The sequence below is a fragment of the Lycium ferocissimum genome, chromosome 9 (genome assembly GCF_029784015.1).
Source record: "Lycium ferocissimum isolate CSIRO_LF1 chromosome 9, AGI_CSIRO_Lferr_CH_V1, whole genome shotgun sequence".
Lineage (NCBI taxonomy): Eukaryota > Viridiplantae > Streptophyta > Magnoliopsida > Solanales > Solanaceae > Lycium > Lycium ferocissimum.
Window position 1 is genome coordinate 2,789,147 of NC_081350.1, and position 19,336 is coordinate 2,808,482.

General features: G+C 38.6%; 2 protein-coding genes across 6 annotated transcripts; both read left to right on the forward strand.

Moving 5' to 3' along the window:
- Positions 1 to 552: 552 nt before the first annotated feature.
- LOC132029516 (putative L-ascorbate peroxidase 6) lies at positions 553 to 13,211 on the forward strand. 3 transcript variants are annotated; one of them, XR_009407849.1, is made up of 11 exons: positions 553 to 710; positions 1,030 to 1,144; positions 5,306 to 5,421; positions 5,793 to 5,863; positions 6,047 to 6,089; positions 6,178 to 6,274; positions 9,892 to 9,975; positions 11,810 to 11,931; positions 12,008 to 12,124; positions 12,317 to 12,383; positions 12,614 to 12,716. XR_009407849.1 is itself a non-coding variant. In XM_059418761.1 (10 exons), the coding sequence occupies exons 1-10, from the start codon at positions 593 to 595 to the stop codon at positions 12,717 to 12,719; spliced, it is 939 nt and encodes a 312-aa protein (XP_059274744.1). In that variant the 5' UTR covers positions 553 to 592; the 3' UTR covers positions 12,720 to 13,211. The 3 variants fall into 3 exon arrangements, 2 of the variants coding, with proteins under 2 accessions (XP_059274744.1, XP_059274745.1); XM_059418761.1 differs by lacking the exon at positions 12,008 to 12,124 and having other exon boundaries at positions 12,614 to 13,211; XM_059418762.1 differs by lacking the exon at positions 12,008 to 12,124 and having other exon boundaries at positions 6,199 to 6,274; positions 12,614 to 13,211.
- A 332-nt stretch (positions 13,212 to 13,543) lies between these two features.
- Positions 13,544 to 18,904, forward strand: LOC132029515 (calmodulin calcium-dependent NAD kinase-like). Of its 3 annotated transcripts, none has more exons than XM_059418759.1 (8): positions 13,544 to 13,698; positions 15,483 to 15,706; positions 15,840 to 15,904; positions 16,170 to 16,391; positions 16,511 to 16,640; positions 17,279 to 17,601; positions 17,956 to 18,100; positions 18,514 to 18,904. In XM_059418759.1, the coding sequence occupies exons 2-8, from the start codon at positions 15,491 to 15,493 to the stop codon at positions 18,751 to 18,753; spliced, it is 1,341 nt and encodes a 446-aa protein (XP_059274742.1). In that variant the 5' UTR covers positions 13,544 to 13,698; positions 15,483 to 15,490; the 3' UTR covers positions 18,754 to 18,904. The 3 variants fall into 3 exon arrangements, with proteins under 3 accessions (XP_059274742.1, XP_059274741.1, XP_059274743.1); XM_059418758.1 differs by lacking the exon at positions 13,544 to 13,698 and adding an exon at positions 14,752 to 15,359; XM_059418760.1 differs by lacking the exon at positions 13,544 to 13,698 and adding an exon at positions 15,240 to 15,355.
- Positions 18,905 to 19,336: the final 432 nt, after the last annotated feature.

The window sequence follows — 19,336 nt, forward strand, 5'->3', positions numbered from 1 at the left end:
TATTAAATCCACGAATTGTGATGAAGTATCACTTAAACTTCTCAATAATTCCTTCCTAATACCTAGTTATAAATAAATATCTAATATTTTCTAATATACACATATATTTGTCACACATTAAAGTTTAATTACTTCTTCTTTTTATATTTGATAGATTTCCAGCCCTAGATCAATAAAATTAGTCTAAAATAAAATATTAAAAATCATTAGATATATAAAATGATCTACATCGACCATCACATAATTTCTGTGTGAACATACGCGAGTTACCACATAGCCATATGAAAAAGGCGTGCACCCTGGATTTTTTTTTTCTAAACAAAGAAATCCGCAGCCCCTAGTACACAAGGTAAATTTCACTTTAATATAGTAGCCCGCAAGTCACACACGAGAGTGCACGATTTGATTTTGTTCCTAAAAATTTAATATTCTCTATAGAATTTAAAATTTCTAAATAAAAAAGGGGCAGATTTTTTCTTCTTTTTTGTCTTTTTCAGTGATCAGAAAATTTCATTACGAACAAAAAGGAAAGAAAAAAGGACTTGTGCTGTAAGTAAAAGAGTTTGGATAAGGCAAAGTCAGAGGGTTGAGGATGAGGAATACCGTGGGCGTCGACCGTTGGCTTCTCACTACCAACTTCTACTTTCCCCTCAAATTCACTCCAACATCCCATTTTGGCATTCGAGCTTCCTCCACTACCAACGCTTCAAGTAAGCATTCAACCTTCTATTGTCCCGTGGCACAATTCGGATTTCAATAGTCAAAACCATTTTAACTTTATCCGGAATTCGGACATAAAATCTTTGAGTTTTTTTTTTTTTTTTTTTAAATTCAAAATATTTGAAAGATATATGAAAAAGTTATAGGCAAAGAATAACTGATTTGAATTTCGAAACTGGGAAGGTTCCATATTAATTGAGACGGAGGTAATATTAAATATTGCTGAAGATTCTGAGGATTTTGCATTCTGCCATGTGTAGATAGTTTGTTAATTCAAGATAAGTCTTCTTTTGTTTTTTTGAATTGCAGAGGAAAGTGTTAGTTGCAAGTCGTTATCATGTGGAAGGAGAAGTTTACTATCTATGACTACTTTGTCTCTTGTTATGCCCTGTGATACAGTTAACAATACCCTTGCAGCTGCTGAGTACGTTTCAAATACAGTTAACAAATTTGACGTTTACAGCTTTACTGCTTTTCTTGTTCCTGCTCTCTTAAGTTCATTTTGGGTTTCACTTTCTTCTAAAAAGAACCAATTAAAGAGATCCAAATTATGGAGTTAATTATCAAGAAATCTAATACACAAAGTTGTGTGCTTTTGCAAATAAACCTAGTAGTTAACATTTACTTTTTATAACCGTGGTGTCCGGGCTAACTTAGGCGCACCTCGATTAATAATGGACAAATGGGAAGAAATCACCTACTAGTGTTTTGTCTCTAAGCCTAGTAGTTAACATGGAGATGCTGAGGCTATGCTTATATTCAAAGGAAGCAGTGTTTTAGTCCAGCACAATCCACATGTATTAATTAGTTTATTTACGGAATATTCCTATGTGCAAGTTCAATTTGAGACTTCTCTCAAGTTGTGTTTCGGAAAGAACGTCCCATTCTAGCGATTCTAGATGTGAATTTAGTTTTTCCTACTTACACCAGAAGCATCAACCATTTTAGGAGTGAATTTCATTCCAAAACTCGTGATTATTGATTTCCTCATTGAAGACACTTCGCTAAATGTTCTTGGACTATGTAGTTTGGTAGGAGAAAGTAGAAATATGAAACATTTCGAGAGATAGGTAGTTACTGCTTGGACTGAAAAAAAAAAAAAAGAGGCATAGATCGAGTAAGCTTGATCGTCTTTTCTGCTTTTATGTTAGCAGAGACAAGTTGGTAATTGTAGGATGAATGTGTCACGACCCAATTTCACTATGTCGTGCGGGCACCTACCTTTCCCACCTCGGTAGGCGAAACCTTATCCCAACAATCATAAACATAAGTAAAGCGGAAGAAAATAGAAATAATGTAAGTCTTAGAATAATAATATAAAGTGCGGAAAGTAGTGAAATACAACCCTAGTATCGTGGTATGATCATACAAGAGCTCTACTAAACTATAAGTCTGAATAATACATAAAAGTCTCAATTCATGTCTCGGAATAGGAAGTAGGATAAAGCAATAAAGAGGAGTCTTCGGGTAGCGAATGTCATCACGCTCACCCTAAATGCACTCAACAGCAAACTCGGAAATCAACCACGAGGAGATGAAGTGAAACCTGACAAGTACTCTGCTTCCATAAAAGAATGCTCTAAGTGTAGCTCAGTACAAACAACAAGTACTGGTAGGTATCATAGGTCGACTAAGACTAGCTAACGTATATGTAGACAATAAACTAAGAATAACACATAAACAGTAAAGTACAAGTCATTACTAACAATGCCAATCACAACGTATGTTATAGCATCTAAGCCCAAATGTTCCAGGCTTTAGAATAATCACCAAGACCAAACTATGACTACAGTATCCCGTCCCCATTTAGTCACATACAAGGATCCCAACACAATCCATATCCAATCCAACAACAATCCAAATCACGCTCAGCACATAAGAGAGACAACAAAATGCAATAGAAATATATGCCAAGTCTAAGTATATCAACTATGAATCCATCAATCACAACCATGTCACGCATCCAAACCTAATTGTGCCAAGTCTCAGAGATTTCAAACACAAGTCCATATCATAATCAACCAAGAGAGATGATGAGATGCAATGCAAGATGTATATGATAAGTACGCAATGCATATACTCGTACACATGTACTCCGACGACGGAACATCACGTCTCGGCAGCACAACCCATGGAGGACCCGCGAAGTCCATGCACCGGTCACTCCGCACACAGCCCAAAGATGACTCAACGTGCAATACCAGTCACTGCGCACACAGCCCAAAGTTGACTCAACATCTAATACTAGTCACTCTGCACACAGGCTAGAGATGACTCTATATCCAATATGGGTCAGATAGATAAGTGTTTCCGTATCAGTCACTCCGCACACAACCCAGAGATGACTTAATATCCAATAGGTCTCGGAAGAATACCGGTCACTCCGCAACAACCCAGAGATGACTCGTATCAATGTCTCAAAGCATCTGTATTTCCTTCTCATTTCCCATCATCAGTACTATATCAAGGCAATATCAATATATCATCGAAATGAGTATGAAATACAATGCAAATGTAATATCAATAAATCAAGTCAATCCCAAACAGTACCACATATGGGCACACAAGTAATATCATCAATAAGGCTACACAATAAGCCACGACAAATTCACTATCCTCATCTCAATAACAACAAAGTAAGGTACCACAATATCATAATCAGGATATATAGCTAATCACTAATATCCAATATCTCAACGTGGCGACAAGCCAACAAGTACATAGAACAAATAGGACAACAAGCAACGGGGTGGCTAGCCCCCAAATCATACAACAGGGCCCAACCTAAGGCAATATCCATCCCAACTTCATATCCGAAGGCTTACATGCATTCTCCGACAATATCATCTAAACATACGCTTCGCTAATCGAAGTCTCACCATAAGGTAAACCGTAACCTGCCTGGAAAGCTGAATAGCAAACTCGAACGATCAAACCTTAGTCTTGCCCTTCCTTAGTGCCTCGTGATAGTGATAGTCTAATCATATCCGAATAGGGAATTAGAATCAAGAAGAATCAATACTCACAACCTTATTTCTATTCAAGTTCCAAATCCTAACTCATGGAATGAGAAAACGAGCCTTTCAAGGGTAAAATAGGAAATTCGAAGGCTAAATATGAAATTCATACTCTAGGTGATCAATTCCCATCAACTGTTAGCCAATTTAACTTATAGATTAAAGAAATTCGGATTCTTGAAGGAACACCCAATTTTGGGTATAAACCCTAACTTTGATTTCACAAATTAGGCGCTAGAAATGGAGGATTCAAGTTAAAATAGTCATTACCCATCAATTTTATGCTTAATCAAGCTAAATCCACCAAGAAATCAAGGTTTTATAATCACAAGTCCATTAGAGAAGGAACCCCAAAATCCAATTAGTTCTCATGATTTTAGGGAGATTCTAGCATGAATTAATGTTAAACTAGGTGGAATAATGAATCATGATTAAGGAATGGTGTTAGATGGACTTACCTCAAAGAGTTTTCCCCAAGAATCTCTAGAAAAAGCTCCCAAAATGCTCTTATGCCGAATAGGGAAATGAATGGAGACCTGGACTTGGTTCACGCAGTCAAGCAGCAAAGACCTCTTTCTCTTCGGGAGCTTTCATAACGGCTATAAAGAATGGGTCTTTCCCTTTGTGAAAGGCTATTGGGATCGGACAGTCAAATAGAAAGACTCTTTGTTAGCTCTTCGTGCCTCCTTTTATAAGAAATTATATATGCAGAAACTGCCTATCAACCGCTTCCGCGCTCACTCGACCGCTATACCGGTCCCTCTTTAGCGCTACTGGGACCGCTTCCGCGATCCCTCAGGAAACATAACACACCGCTATAGCGTCAAGGCCACCGCTATAGGGGTACCGCTGCCGCGGTACTGGTGTTGCCATAGCAGACCACCAGAACCAATAATATTCCCAACTTTCATGAACTCAACCCGAAATCCCGACTATCAACCGAGACCATTTGGTCACAAATCAAATATGCAATTTTACATAAAAACCTGCTACGAACGCACTCGCGGCCTCGGAATTCCCATCAGGGTCTTGTTGACCAAGTCAACCCCCGATACCTCAAAACTAACTTTCCAACCTAAGTTCCAAAATGCACCCGAGTGCATCGGGACCCGAACCAAATATACACACGAGTTCTAAATGACCATCCGGGCCTCTCGGAATCGACGGATTTCCGATAAAGGTCCGTTTACTCAAAAGTCAACTTCGAGTCAAACATTTTTCACTTTAAGTCTAATTTCACAAAAACCAACCTATTTCGCATCCGATGACCTCGGAAATCGTACCACCCATCCCCGCGGGTCAAATATACGCTGATAAAGCTTGGGAAAGGGTCAACGAGGTCAAACTAGCTGTAACGACAAGTGAGAAAGTAATACTAAAGGATGAGGTTCTCAGAAGTTCCATTAAAGTCGAGCCTCTCCAATTTCAATTTCATAATTAAGATCTCAGCAAAAATATGCTTGGCAATGTAATTATTCGTTTCAGGTTATTTCTTTTAAACAGTGTTATCGCACTTTTACATTCCTTACAAGAAACGCAATTTTTTTTTTTTTTTTTTTTTTGGGTAGTGAGAGTTTTCGCTTAATGGAAGAGATCAGGAAGGTATTATCCAAGGGCAAGGCTGCTGGAGTACTTCGCCTCGTCTTCCATGATGCAGGAACTTTTGAAATTGATGAGAAAGTTGGTAATTCTTTGAAACACTTATTCCTCTCCTCTATCTACCCTGGAAACCAACCCTCCGCGCTGAAAAGAAAAAGGACCACAAAAGAAACAAAAAGAATACTGTTATAGACTTTAGCAGCTTTCAATTGCAAACTTTGTAATCTATCACCTATTTTTATATTCTACAGAGCTGGTCTAAAAGGATTGTAACATCATAAAATGCAGATTCAAATCTTCTAACACCATTCACCTGCAAACCCTGGATATATATTGTTTACTATTTATCCAAAAAAAAAATTAAAAAAATTGTGTAGTATGCAAATGTACTTGAAAGAAGAAGATATTCGTATTTCATTCCTGGATACATGATATCTAGCTCAATTGCTTTTATAGGGGGTATGAATGGATCTATAGTTTTTGAACTTGACAGACCCGAAAACAAAGGCCTTAAGAAATCTCTGAAGGTAAGCAGTTTATTGTATGCTTTTCTTTTCTCTCCCTATCATTGCTTTTATTTTGACCGTCCTTGTGAATAGTCTGCAGATATTGTCATTTTTAACTTTTAGTTGTTTGCCATTTCCAAAGACTGATGAACTCTCATATGGATTTCAAACAGCTAACATCTCGGTCCATGCATTGTTCTTTAGATTCTGGAGAAAGCAAAGAGTCAAATAGATCTTGTGCAACCAGGTAAATTGTCTCAGTCAATAAACTGCTGTTAGTTCACCTATCATTTTTTTTCCAGCGTGACTTTTTTTATTGTTGGCTTTGTTCTCAGTCTCCTGGGCTGATATAATAGCTTTGGCTGGAGCTGAAGCTGTTTCATTATGTGGTGGACCTAGCATCCCCATTCAGTTGGGAAGAATTGATTCACTGTAAGGGCCTTACCTTTTAGTTTATCATATTAGTTATGGTTTGCTAATATATGATGTAGTTTCTGTAAATGTGGAGGGTCTAAGGGGGTTGAGGGAGCTTCTAGATTGAGAGTAGGGTCTTGGAATATTGGGACTTTATCGGGTAAGTCCATAGAGTTAGTTAAGATTCTTAAAAAGAGGAGGATTAATATAGCTTGTGTCCAAGAGACTAAATGGGTGGGACCTAAAGCTAAGGATGTGGACGGCACAAGCTTTGGTTCTCGGGCAAGTCGAGGTATAGAATGGGGTAGGGATCTTAGTAGATAGTGAGCTTAGAGATCGGTGGTAGAGGTTAGGAGGATCAACGACAGGATGATGGCGATTAAGTTAGTCGTTGGAGGGTTCGCAACATTATTAGTGCTACGCGCCATAAATGAGGTTTGGACGAGGAGGTAAAGGCGCTTTTGGGAGGACTTGGACGAAGTGGTGGTAAGTATACCGCCTGCGATAGTTATTCATAGGAGGAGATTTCAATGGGCACGTTGGGTCCGTGCATTTCGAGGGGTTATGACGAGGTGCGTGGAGGATTTGGCTTCGTGGATAGGAATGGTGGAGGAGTCTCACCGGATTTCGCAAAAGCTTTTGGATTGGTGGTAGCCAACTCGTGTTTTCCAGAAGAAGGAGGAGCACTTGGTAACCTTTCGTAGCTCGGTGATGGCTGCGACGCAAATAACTTCTTTCTTAGAAAAGATGATAAAGGCCTCTGTAAGACCTGAGGTCATACGAGTGAGAATCTTACGACCCAACATAAGCTACGGTGATGGATTTGGAGGTAAGAAGGAAGAAGAAAGAAGAAGGTTGTGGATGACCGAGAGGATTAGGTGGGGAGTTTGACTCCGTCTAGTGCCCTAGAGATGGGGGAGAAGTTGATGGCTATGGGAGCGTGGGATAGTAGGGGGGATGCGAGCAGTATGTGGGATAGGACGGCCAGCTGCATTCGGGAAGCAGCTAGAGAGGTATTGGGGGTCTCAAGGCCGCGTGGGCAAGCGCAGGGGATTGGTGGTGGAATGGAGAAGTCCAAGGGAAGGTAGAAGCAAAGAAGCAGGCATATATGAAGCTGGTAGATAGCAAAGATGATGAAGAGAAGCGGACGAATAGGGAAAAGTATAAGATGACGAGAAAGGAGGCGAAGTTGGCAGTTTCGGCAGCTAAAATGGCAGCCTTTGAACGCCTTTATGCTGAACTAGAGGACAGAGGTGGGGATAAGAAGCTATTTAAGCTCGCCAAGGCGAGAGAGAAGGCACGCGACTTGGATCAAGTGAAGTGCGTCGAGGACGAGGATGGCCAAGTGTTGGTACGAAGCCCGCATTAGACAAAGATGGGGTCATACTTTCATGAACTCTTGAACGAAGGAGCGGACGAGACATTGTGTTGGGAGACTTGGAGCACTGCGATGAGCGTCGCGACTTTGGTTATTGTCGGAGTATAAAGGTTGAGGAGGTTAAGGAGAGCCATTCGTAGGATGCGCGGGGAAGAGCGGCCGGACCGAAGCGAGATTCTGGAGAATTTTGGAAGAATGCGAGCGGGGGTAGGCTTGGAGTGGGCGACTAGATTGTTTATGTCATTTTCAAGACGGCGAAGATGCGGAAGAATGGAGATGGAATGCTTATGATTCCGTGTACAAGAACAAGGAGACATTCAAAGCCGCACAACTATATAGAGGTATCGAGGCTGCTAAGTCACCTTGTGAAAGTGTGGGAAAGGGTGGTGGAAATGAGGGTGAGGAGAGGTGTGTCTATTTCGGAGAACCGGTTTGGTTTCGTGCGGGGCGCTCGACTACGAAGCCGTTCATATTGTAAGGAGATTGGTGGAGCGGTATGGGAGCGGAAGAGGGACTTGCGCGTGGTATTCATTGACCTAGAAAAGGCCTACGACAAGGTGCGCGAGAGAGTCACATGGAGATGCTTGGAGGCTAAAGGTGTACCCGCGTGGTGTACATTAGAGCGATAAAGGACATGTATGATGGAGCTAAGACCGGGGTAAGGACGGTAGGAGGAGACTCGGAGCAACTTCCCCTGTTCGATGGGGTTGCGTCGGGATCAACTCTTGCCCGTTTATTCGACTTGGTGATGGATGAATTGACGCGACAAATACAAGGCGAGGTGCCCTGGTGTATGTTGTTCGCGAGATGACATAGTCGATTGACGAGACTCGCATGACGGAGTTAACGATAAGGCGGAGGGATGGAGACGTACGTTGGAGTCTAAAGGATTTAAATTGAGTAGGACCGAGACGAGAATACTTGGGTGCGGGTTCGGTGGCGTACCGCGTGAGGGGGATGAGGAAGTGAGGCTTGGTACCCGGCCATTCAAAAGAAAGGAAGTTTCAAGTACCTTGGGTCTATTATATAGGAGGATGGGGATATCGACGACGATGTTTCACACCGTATTGGTGCGGGGTGGATGAAATGGAGACTCGCTCCGGAGGCTTTGTGTGATAAGAAAGTGCCTCCAAAACTTAAAGGCAAGTTCTACAAAGTGGTGGTTAGACCGACTTTATTGTACGGAGCGAGTGTTGGCCAAGAAATGCCACATTCGAAGATGAAAGTCGCAACGCGAATGCTGCGGTGGATGTGTGGACACACTGAGAGATAGAATTAGGAATGAAGATATCCGAGACAAGGTGGGAGTGGCATCGGTGGAGGACAAGATGCGGGAAGCGAGGCCGAGATGGTTTGGGCATGCGAGAGAGAGACGAGACGAGATCTTTAGGAGCGGAGGTGTGAGAGGTTGGCTATGGATGGTTTCGGGCGAGGTAAAGCGAGGCCGAAGAAGTATTGGGGAGAGGTGATTAGACAGATATGGCACGCCAGCTCACCGAGGACATGACCTTAGATAGGAGGTTGTGGAGGACTCAGATTAGGATAGAAGGCTAGGTGGCTTACCCTTTCACCATAGTAGTTGCAGTTTCGTTCATTTGTTTATTGCCTTTGGTTTATGCATCTGATTGCTGCTTATATTTGTTGGGCCGTTGGTACTTTGATTATTTTATTTATCTATAGTAGTTAATGCTCCTTATTCCCGGACTGTTCTACCATGACTTTTTCGCTCTTGGTATTCGTGTTATCATATTGTTTTCGATATGCTTGGCCCTATCTGACCTTTTGTCTTGTTTTCCTCTTATCTTCCTCTCTTCTCCTCTCTTGAGCCGAGGGTCTTTCGTAAACAGCGCCCTACCTTTCAAGGTCGGGGTTAGGTCTGCGTACACTCTACCCTCCCCAGACCCCACATGGTGGGATTATACTGGGCTTGTTGTTGTTGTTGTTGTTTCTGTAAATGTGGAGCTAAGCAACTATGTTTTTATTTACACACTGTCGAAATGGGGATGCAAAGATTTAAATAGTTAGGATCATCTGAATATTTTAAATTTAGCAATTAACAAGCAACTTACAATCTTAATTTAAGCCTTTGTGGATAGTTCCTTCTCATTCAAATTGACGTGGTTTTTCCGTCTAAAGCACCAGGTGCCAGAGCACTTACCATGAGGAAACCCCGAATGCATGTAGCAGCTATATTTCAATTGATTGACGTAATTTTTGTACCGTATCTACATTCTCATAGCTGACTTTGATTTTGTAGGTTGCCTGATCCTGAAGGACAACTTCCTGAAGAATCACTAGATGCCACTAGCTTGAAGCAATGTTTTGAAAGAAAAGGCTTCTCGTGAGTCTAATGGCCATACTAAATCTTCTTTTGTTTTTTATTTTAATTTAGTTTAGTTTTCTGCTGTCCTTTTGCTCCATGTTATACCATTCTATTAGCATTTTCACACAGTTTTGATGCCATTCACATGATTTGACTGGGTTTATTTCTTGTCAGTTGCTGTTAGCGAACAAATAGATAATCCTGTTTGTACGTTTCATGTTTCTTCTGCCTTGCTTTAGTGGATAACAAAACACATTAAGGCTTTTCCCCTTTCAATTACATCTTCAAATGAAGTAATGAGACTTGCAATTCGTACAAACTTTTGCATCTTCATTGCCATTTCGAGGGTTTTCTTCACTTGCAACATTCTGTGTTTGATTTTCACTGATGTTGGGTAATATGCATAAAACTGTTGCTTTCAGGTTAAGCACTTTGCTGATGAACTGGCTTTATAGCATCAGTAATCCTTTTTAGCAATATTAAATGGAGTATAGACAACTATGGTGATAAATAACATATTTTGTCAGTGTAGCTTATGTGGATAAATAAGATTTGGTTATTCACGTTGTGGAGTAAATGTTAATTCTGTTCTCTTGTTTTCGTGGAACAGATCGACTATTAGTTCTGCTCTATTTCGCGAGGCATGTGAAATACTGTATTTTCTCCGTCTCATTTGCATCTTGTTTCTCTTTCTCCGGTGTTATGATCTCATACAGCACAAACATAATCTCATTTTGGATTTTTTTATGATCGTTTCTGATTCCGGAACTTGTTTATGATCGTTTCCTTATCTTTCTGAGTTTCTAATGCCTGGGTATGAGACTCTCATATTTTAGCCCCGTAATACAACATGTACATCAAGAACTTGGCTTTATTCGCCAATTCAAATTATTGTACGCTGTGACAGCATTTGATGAACCACCTATATACACTAATTCACATTTCTTTTACCAATACAAATATAGTATCTAGGTCATAGTGAGATCTTAACCCCCATGAAATACACATTTTTTCTAAGTCATGCATAAGGAGCATATTACACAGCCACTAAACAACAACAACATACCCAAAGGTAATCCCGCAAGTGGGGTCTGGGGAGGATAGGATGTACGCAGACCTTACCGCTTCCTTTTGAGATAGAGGGGCTGTTTCCGATAGATCCTGGGCTCAAAATAAAATATCACATAGCCAGTGTTTAGGGGTAATCATTATGAACCTTAGATCTCTTCTTGGTGTTATCCAAGGCCATATTGAGAAACTCATCTGAGATAATGGTTTTGGAGGAAGAAAAGCAGATTTATTCCTTCAAAATGGGTTTATTTTAAATATATTCAAAATTTTCAATAGCAAGTTGTTCCCCGTATATGCTTTTCTTTGTGAGGCAATCTGTAATCAATATGCCATACTAGTGTCAACCAGAGCATGATATTTTGTTACTGATTGCATGATCATGGCGCAAAGCAGATTTAATTGCTCCATATTCTCCCCCCTGCCTCGAGGTTAAGGAATTTCAGCCTAGCTGTACAAAATACAGTAGTTCATATGACCTTTTGCCACCTTTATTAGCTGCATCAGTTCTGTATTTTGGGTTGAGAATGTCATCGGCTGACAGTTTAAAACCCTAAAAGGTATTTCTCACATATGTATGTGCAGAGAACAACTGTTCAAACACTTTCTTTTTTATAATCATGGCCAATTGCCAGAAGTCTGAGCAGTCCAGGCTCTAACTTCAAATTCTGCAGTACAACCTCCTTGCTCACGAATCCTCGGAAAGAAGAAAAAGCTAAATCTGTTGATTATCGCTGTTAAGATATCCTGCCTAATCTCCATGGCTTGTGCATTTTGTTGGCAGAACTCAGGAACTTGTTGCCTTGTCCGGCGCGCATACTCTCGGAAGTAAAGGGTTTGGGAATCCAATTGTCTTTGATAATGCATACTTCAAGATACTCATGGAGAAGCCATGGTTGTCCTCAGGTGACGAATAACATTCAGCTGATAATATGTGGTTATGCACACTTATATTTAATTCATCGAAATAAATGTCAAGCAGACGGATGTTCGCATCGGAATCTATGCAGCAATGATGTTCTTATCTTTCTGAAATGGGCTCCCTGGTACCTACATGCCTAGAGTTTAGATGACTGTTTCACAGAAATTGTTATGCAACGCTAGGTTCAGGATAAGATAAGCTGCAAATTGTTTATGCTTCACTATTTATGTGGAATGATGACTCTTTCTGATAATATATGGCCCCTTGTTTTTAGAATTCTTTTCATACGATAATGGGAATCATAGAGCATAATTTCCCTTTTTAGGGTCTACAACCGTACAGTATTTTATTTCTCTTTCATCTATGCAGCCGGCATGACTAGTATGGTTGGACTTCCCTCTGATAGGGCACTTGTTGAAGATGATGAATGTGTAAGGTAAGGCTTTCTCTGACCTTGCGTTATTGAGGTTCCTTTATAATGGTTTGCGACAATAGCTTCTCCCAATTTATCCTGACAAAAGCTAATGAAGTTAAACATACGCCTCTGCTAGCGGAAATGCAGAATTTGCAATTCACTAATTTAGTTTCAGTTCACAAATTATAGACTCGTTGTTCTCAGGATTGACCTTCTGTCTGGTAATGAATTTTTTTATGCTTCTTGAACAGATGGATATCAAAGTATGCTGAGGACCAGAGTTTATTTTTTGAAGATTTCAAGAATGCCTATACCAAACTTGTCGACACTGGTGCAACTTGGAAAAAATCATTGTAGTCCTCAAAATTAATCAGCAATACCTTGTCATAGCTGGTAACTTGTTTTGGTATATACAAGATTCAATGACCCAGCACCAAATTCAGTCACGTGTCAACGGGCAATCTTCTGATAGGCAATTCCTGAACGGAAACTTTGCAGCTGAAGTTCAGAAATGAGCGGATGCACTAGAAGAAAAAGATATGAAATCAAATGTTTTATGGAGAGGTTTAGCCTTGTCTGCATTTATGCTCCAACAACTTGATCAAATGATTGACAACAGTTTCTGCATGCCAGTAACTACCCGCTACAGGATGATAAGAAATATTATCTTGTTACACTTTATCTAAATAAATGTATGAGAGCAAAAAGGAGGGAAAATGCGTATAAAAATATACTGCAGCTTCATTTAGGTGTTCATATCACACAGTCATTTTTTTTCTGGAAACATTGTCTGATTATGTCCAAAGGGTAATTCCACTAAATGTTTATATTCCTTTTTCTTTTGGACAAGATTTTCCTTTTCATTTTTCTCTTTTAATTTTAGTGTTGGGTATGCTGTTGATACATATCCTGGTGGCAAGGGATTGAGTAGGCTTATCCTTAAAATACTTCATGAGATAATGAATGTTCCTTACTTATCTTCAGATGAGAACCATTAAGAGCTGGAATCGCTTCATAATTCATCTAAGTGAACTAGTGGTGAAGGTAGAAATTTCATCAAATTGTTAAATAAATAAAGCTCTTGTGTCTAGGGAATTCAGTTAAAGCCCATTATTAGTAAAACATGGCTTAGCTACTGTACTGAACCTTCTAGAGTCGATATTGTTTTATTAATAGTCAACTACAAGTTGTAAAACAACTTGCTCGGAATTGAGACGTACTAGTTGTGACATACTCATCTAATGTTGACACTGAGCTACATAATATCATCAAGACACGAGGGAGGATGCAACCAATGCTATCAGACAGACGACTTCAAGCCCCACCAGTGGTCTAGGTTCCAAGTTCCAACCTTATCTGGCACGCAATTAATGTTATTTCCTCCTAGTAATATTTTTCAGTAGATCTTTTTCTTTCTTTCTTCAGATAATTAAAAGAGAACTTCAATTTTGAACTCCCTCAAGTCTATTTCATTAGTATACCTTGAAGATGGGGTTTCCACTTACTCTATTTTGATTCGAACTGGCAAACCTTTGTATGAAACCTGAATGCCCCACCAGTAATTACGAAATGAAAAGCTACTTGCTCTATCCTGGCGTTTGGTTTTATATTCTGATTTGTAATTCGCATGATCATTTACGTGAAACCTTAAGTTAATCAAACCCTTTCTATTCGTAAAGAAAGTATTGCTAGGCAATTAAGTTTGTGTTTCTTTCTCAAGTCCCCCCCCCTTTTTTTTTTTCTCTCTCAATATTTTAATTTCTTAATCAGGAATTAAAAAGATATACGGAGCAAATACATTTTAATCTCTTCTGGATTAATATACTTGTACTGTTGAACATCAACAATTATAATTATGGCTTGTGTAGACATTGTTATTTTCTATTTTTCGGAGTTAATTTCTCAAATGAAAATAACTAACTATTTTAAAGTCATCTAACTATTTATGTCACTTGAGATCACTGAAGTTATGACTAGTTACCCAACGGAAAGCCAAATATGCATGCCGAATCCGGTAGAATGTGAAGATGCCTTCCAGATCAGCAAGCAAGCAGAAAATTATTTAACCCAATTAACAATACCTAAAATTATAACCGAATTGAGATCCGAATCCGTTTTTAATAATTTATGAGCCTTAATAGTTTTTAACTTGTAAAACATTTACTCCCTCTGTCCCAAAAAGATTATCCTCCTTTCCTTTTTAGTCTGTTCTAAAAAGATTGTCCCCTTTATATATTTAGAAACAATTTAACTTTATGACATTATTTACAGCCACACAAATATCTACGCTATTAACCATACATTTCAAAAAAGTTTCTTTTTATTTCTTAAATTTTGCTTTTTGCTCGTTAAAAGTTAGACAATCTTTTCTTTTAATTTATATATATTATATCAATTGGGTACTACTTTCTTAATCTTTTTGGGTAGAAAAAAATTATTCTGCATAAATAAATGCATTTTCCAACATCTTTCATGAAGGAAAACAAGAATAATTTATCAAAATATGATAACTTATATATTAGTCGTATAATGTTAACACGTGTTTTTAACATTCAAACAAACAAACGATTAACATGTAACAGCTTAAGCTATAGCCTTCCCCGTGAACAATCCCTTAATCTGCTATTTTCCTTAATATTTGCTTTCATCAGATCTCAAATCTAACCCCCTTTTTTTCCCTTCATTATCATCATCTTCTTTTTCTCAAGAAATGCAGAAAAGACTAGTCAATCCTCTACAATGGTCTCCTTATTAATCTGTATTCCTTTTAATTTCCATTTTACATTATCGTAACGGAGTTTTTCTGCATGGGAAATGCCATGGCTTCTTCAAAACCATCATATACACACATCCTTGTAGCATCTTCCATTGGAATAATTCTTGCTGCTGCTGTGCATTATCGCCTCAAGAAAATCCGTGACCAAAAAATTGTTCCTCACACTAAAGTTACAAATACTGGTCAGATCATTAGGTTTGAGAGCTTTTCTCATTATGTAGGTAATTATTTCATGGACCCCTTTTTTAGGATTTTTTTTCTTTTTTCTTTTTTTTCCTTTTCCTTCCTTTTTTTTTTGTATGGAGTTGATTTATGATGTTACGTATACATGTATGAATATGCAGCTAGACAAATGGGATTTGGTGATAAGAGGGAATGTCCACATTTGTGCAAATTAGCAGCTGAGTATATAAGAAAATCAGAAGGGTGTGAAGAAGATATATACAACTTCTTTTCTAATGAACCAGATGCTGATTCTCTTTTCATAAAGCTAGTTGAAGAATTTGAGAGATGTATCCTTAGTTACTTTGCATTTCATTGGACCCATGCTTCTCACATGATCAGCCAGGTAAATTAAGTTAAAGAATAGATCTTTGATCCGAAAAAAACATATTTAATAATCCTGTAAGGTAATCAAAACTATGTGTTTCTTATTGAAGTAATTAATATGTTAAATTTCCTCTTGTTACATGATCTTTCAGATTTTGAGTGCTGACCATGCAGAGCCAAGAAAGAAGCTGAAAAACATTGTCATGGCTGCCACCAGGTACAACAATAATCCAGCAATTAGGATGATATTTTCAGCTTTACTATTTTAGGATTCGATTTAACTTATATGCACTAACAACATAATGAAAATTTTACGCTATCAATGCAATAGAAAGTTGTTTGCCTCAGTTTTTCAGTTATTCCACTTATTATGGACATTTATCTATAATTGCAATTTGAGTAACCTAATAGAGTGTAATGTATAAGGTTAAACACTTCCCAATTGTATATATTACTAACACTACCTGATTTTAAAATGAAAGGGAACAAAGATTTGAAAGGGTAACAAAGAATCTGAAGGTTGCAAGAGTTTTTACAACCTTAGTTGAGGAGATGAAAGCAATAGGGCTTGTTTCAGCAGATGATTCACAGTGTACTGATGTGATGGTTCCAATGGCTCACAAAGATAGAAGCCCTGTCCTCCTCTTTATGGGTGGTGGCATGGGAGCTGGCAAATCCACTGTCCTCAAGGACATTCTCAAGGAGTGAGAAATTTGTTACTACTATTTAATTTTGTAAATAACTAAAGAAAGTATAAACATGTGGACTTGCTTTTTTGTTTGTGGTGTGAGATACTAATAGAGTTGTCTCTGTACATATATAGACCATTTTGGGCAGGAGCAGCAGCTAATGCAGTTGTAATAGAGGCAGATGCTTTCAAAGAATCAGATGTCATTTATAAAGCACTTAGCTCTAGGGGTCATCATAATGACATGCTTCAAACTGCTGAATTGGTAATATATGCTTCTCAAACTCTGCTCTAGAGCCGTCAAAATGGATTTAGCCCATGGAATTAGGGCCCAACTCAGCCTGCTAGTTGAGTGGGGTTGGATTAAGACTTTTCAATTCATCTTTTTAAAATAGTCTTGTCGACCATAGACAATTTGCAACCCGAAGGCTGGGTTAGGCTAGCCATGTTGCAAGCCCTTTCAGACCAAATTGGACTACAGACCACCATGACTGGATTGAGCCAATCCGTTTTGATATCTCTATCATTCCCTCCTTCCTATTTATCTATTCTCAACCATACCACCTGAAAACCAAAAAAAAAAAAAAAAAAAAGTTTTGGTTTTCTGGCCACTGTTGAAAAGAAAAAGAAAAAAAAAAGTAAATATCCCACTCCTGAGCTTATCCTACCTAACTAGCTAGGCCAATCTACTATTTGTACCTTAGAGTTGAGAAAGAGTACAAAAAATTGGCCTACATAGCTAAAGACACCCGATCAAACCAAGAAATACTTTCGTATGGCTTTTGCTCACATGAAAGCGAAGTTATATTTTGTTCTAATTCTGCTCACATCAAAGCGAAGTTATATTTTGTTCTAATTCTTTTAGTTAGTTAAGGAATGATGCCTATGGAACTTAATTTACAGGTACATCAGTCATCAACAGATGCAGCATCATCCCTGCTTGTAACAGCACTTAATGAAGGTAGGGATGTGATAATGGATGGTACACTCTCATGGATACCCTTTGTGGTGCAAACTATAACCATGGCCAGAAATGTTCACCGGCGCCGTTACCGCATGGGTGTTGGCTACAAAGTGGAGGATGATGGAACTGTAACTGAGAGCTACTGGGAACAGTTGAATGAAGAACAAGAGGCTACTGATGGAAATAGAAAGAGAAGACCCTATAGAATAGAATTGGTTGGAGTCGTTTGTGATGCTTATTTAGCTGTCATTAGAGGAATAAGGTAAGACATGACCTTCCTATAAGCATGTACAAATGTTACAGTCCCTCAAGGGCTTAATTAAGTTTTGAGTTTGACTTTTATAGAAGAATTTCTACACAATCAAGTCACTTAAAAGATAACTACAGGCACCGTCCATAATAAGCGGGATTAGTAGCCTAGAAATCAGGACAAGTTAAATACACTGATGGTACAATTTTTTTTTTACACTATTAATATATATTCAAGTTAAATTCTTAAGGTATATACCAGGGCGGTGCAAAGGTTTTTACATCATCAAATAGAGCAATCAATAACCATCTAAGTTCTTTATTTTTTCTATGGTATTAATTTTGAGTTTCTGGTGGTTTTTCACAGGAGAGCTATCATGTGTAGAAGAGCAGTAAGGGTCAATTCACAGCTGAAATCACACAAGAGATTTGCAAGTGCATTCCATACATACTGTCAGCTAGTTGACAATGCAAGATTGTACTCCACTAATGCATTGGAAGGCCCTCCTAAGGTAAAACCAAACAACTTCCTACAAAGTCTTTCTGCTTTTTTGTTTGTTTCATTTGTCTGAACATTCTTATAATTTGCCTAGCATATGGCTTGTTATCATAATACTACTAAATGGATACTCCCTTCATTCCAGTTTATGTGACACTATTTCCTTATTAGTCCGACTCAAAAAGAATGACACGTTTATATGTTTGGAAACATCTTAACGACAAACTTCTCATTTTATATCTACATAATGATAACATGTTTAAGACCAAAAGTTTGAAAAGCTTATAGCTCAACAAATGCAATGTCATGTTTAATACCACATTTTCAAAAATCTCCCTTGAGTCAAATTATATTACATAAATTGAAATGGACGGAGTATTTGCTAACTCCTATAAATTCTAATTTTCTTGTTGTTTATTTCAACAGCTGATAGGGTGGAAGGAGAAAGAAAGGACACTATTAGTTGATCCTGATGAGATAAATGTACTGCAAATGGTTGGAAGGTTGAATGATGGAGCAAACTCTATCTATGAACTTTACAAGAACCCTCATCCAGCTTTTCAAGCAGGCTCTGTTTGGAAAGATATTGTCTTGTCACCTTCTAGGCTGAACATTCAGAAAGAACTCAAGTATTCCATTCAGAAAGTTGAAAGGATGAGAGGCTAGCTGAGTTACTTTCTAGTTCTGATAAAACTGTGGATTGATTAGTATTTCATTGTCACAACCTATTGTGGCACACACTTATAATTTATGAGAAAAGTAGGGATTGTTATATTATTGTTATTACAGCAATTACAATGATAGGTTTCTTAACTGAGTTACCGTCTTAGGTTTCTTAACTGAGTTACCGTCTTATCATATCTTAGTTCTTGCTAATTAACTGTCGATAAATATATCATGTTCAATAAGAAAAAATGGTTTTTGGCTAAACCTATCAATGGGGCCGGGTGAGCCTGTCCGGCCCGGCCCGGCCCAGTTTTTTTTTTTTTTTTTTTGACCGACACTCGGGTGACGGAATAAGGCGGCCAGAAGCGACGAGCAGTCGCGGTCGAAGCTTGGCTCTAGCCGATAGGCGGCCCAATGTCCAAAAACAATCCGGGCAATTTGCAAGATTGCTCTTCGCTGGGGGTGGTCTTTAATTTTTACCCCTCAAAATGGTGATCTTTAAAGGGCAAAACTTAAGGACCACCAATTTGAAGGGCAAAAATTAAAGACCACCCCAAATGAAGGAAATCCGCGCCAAAAAAAA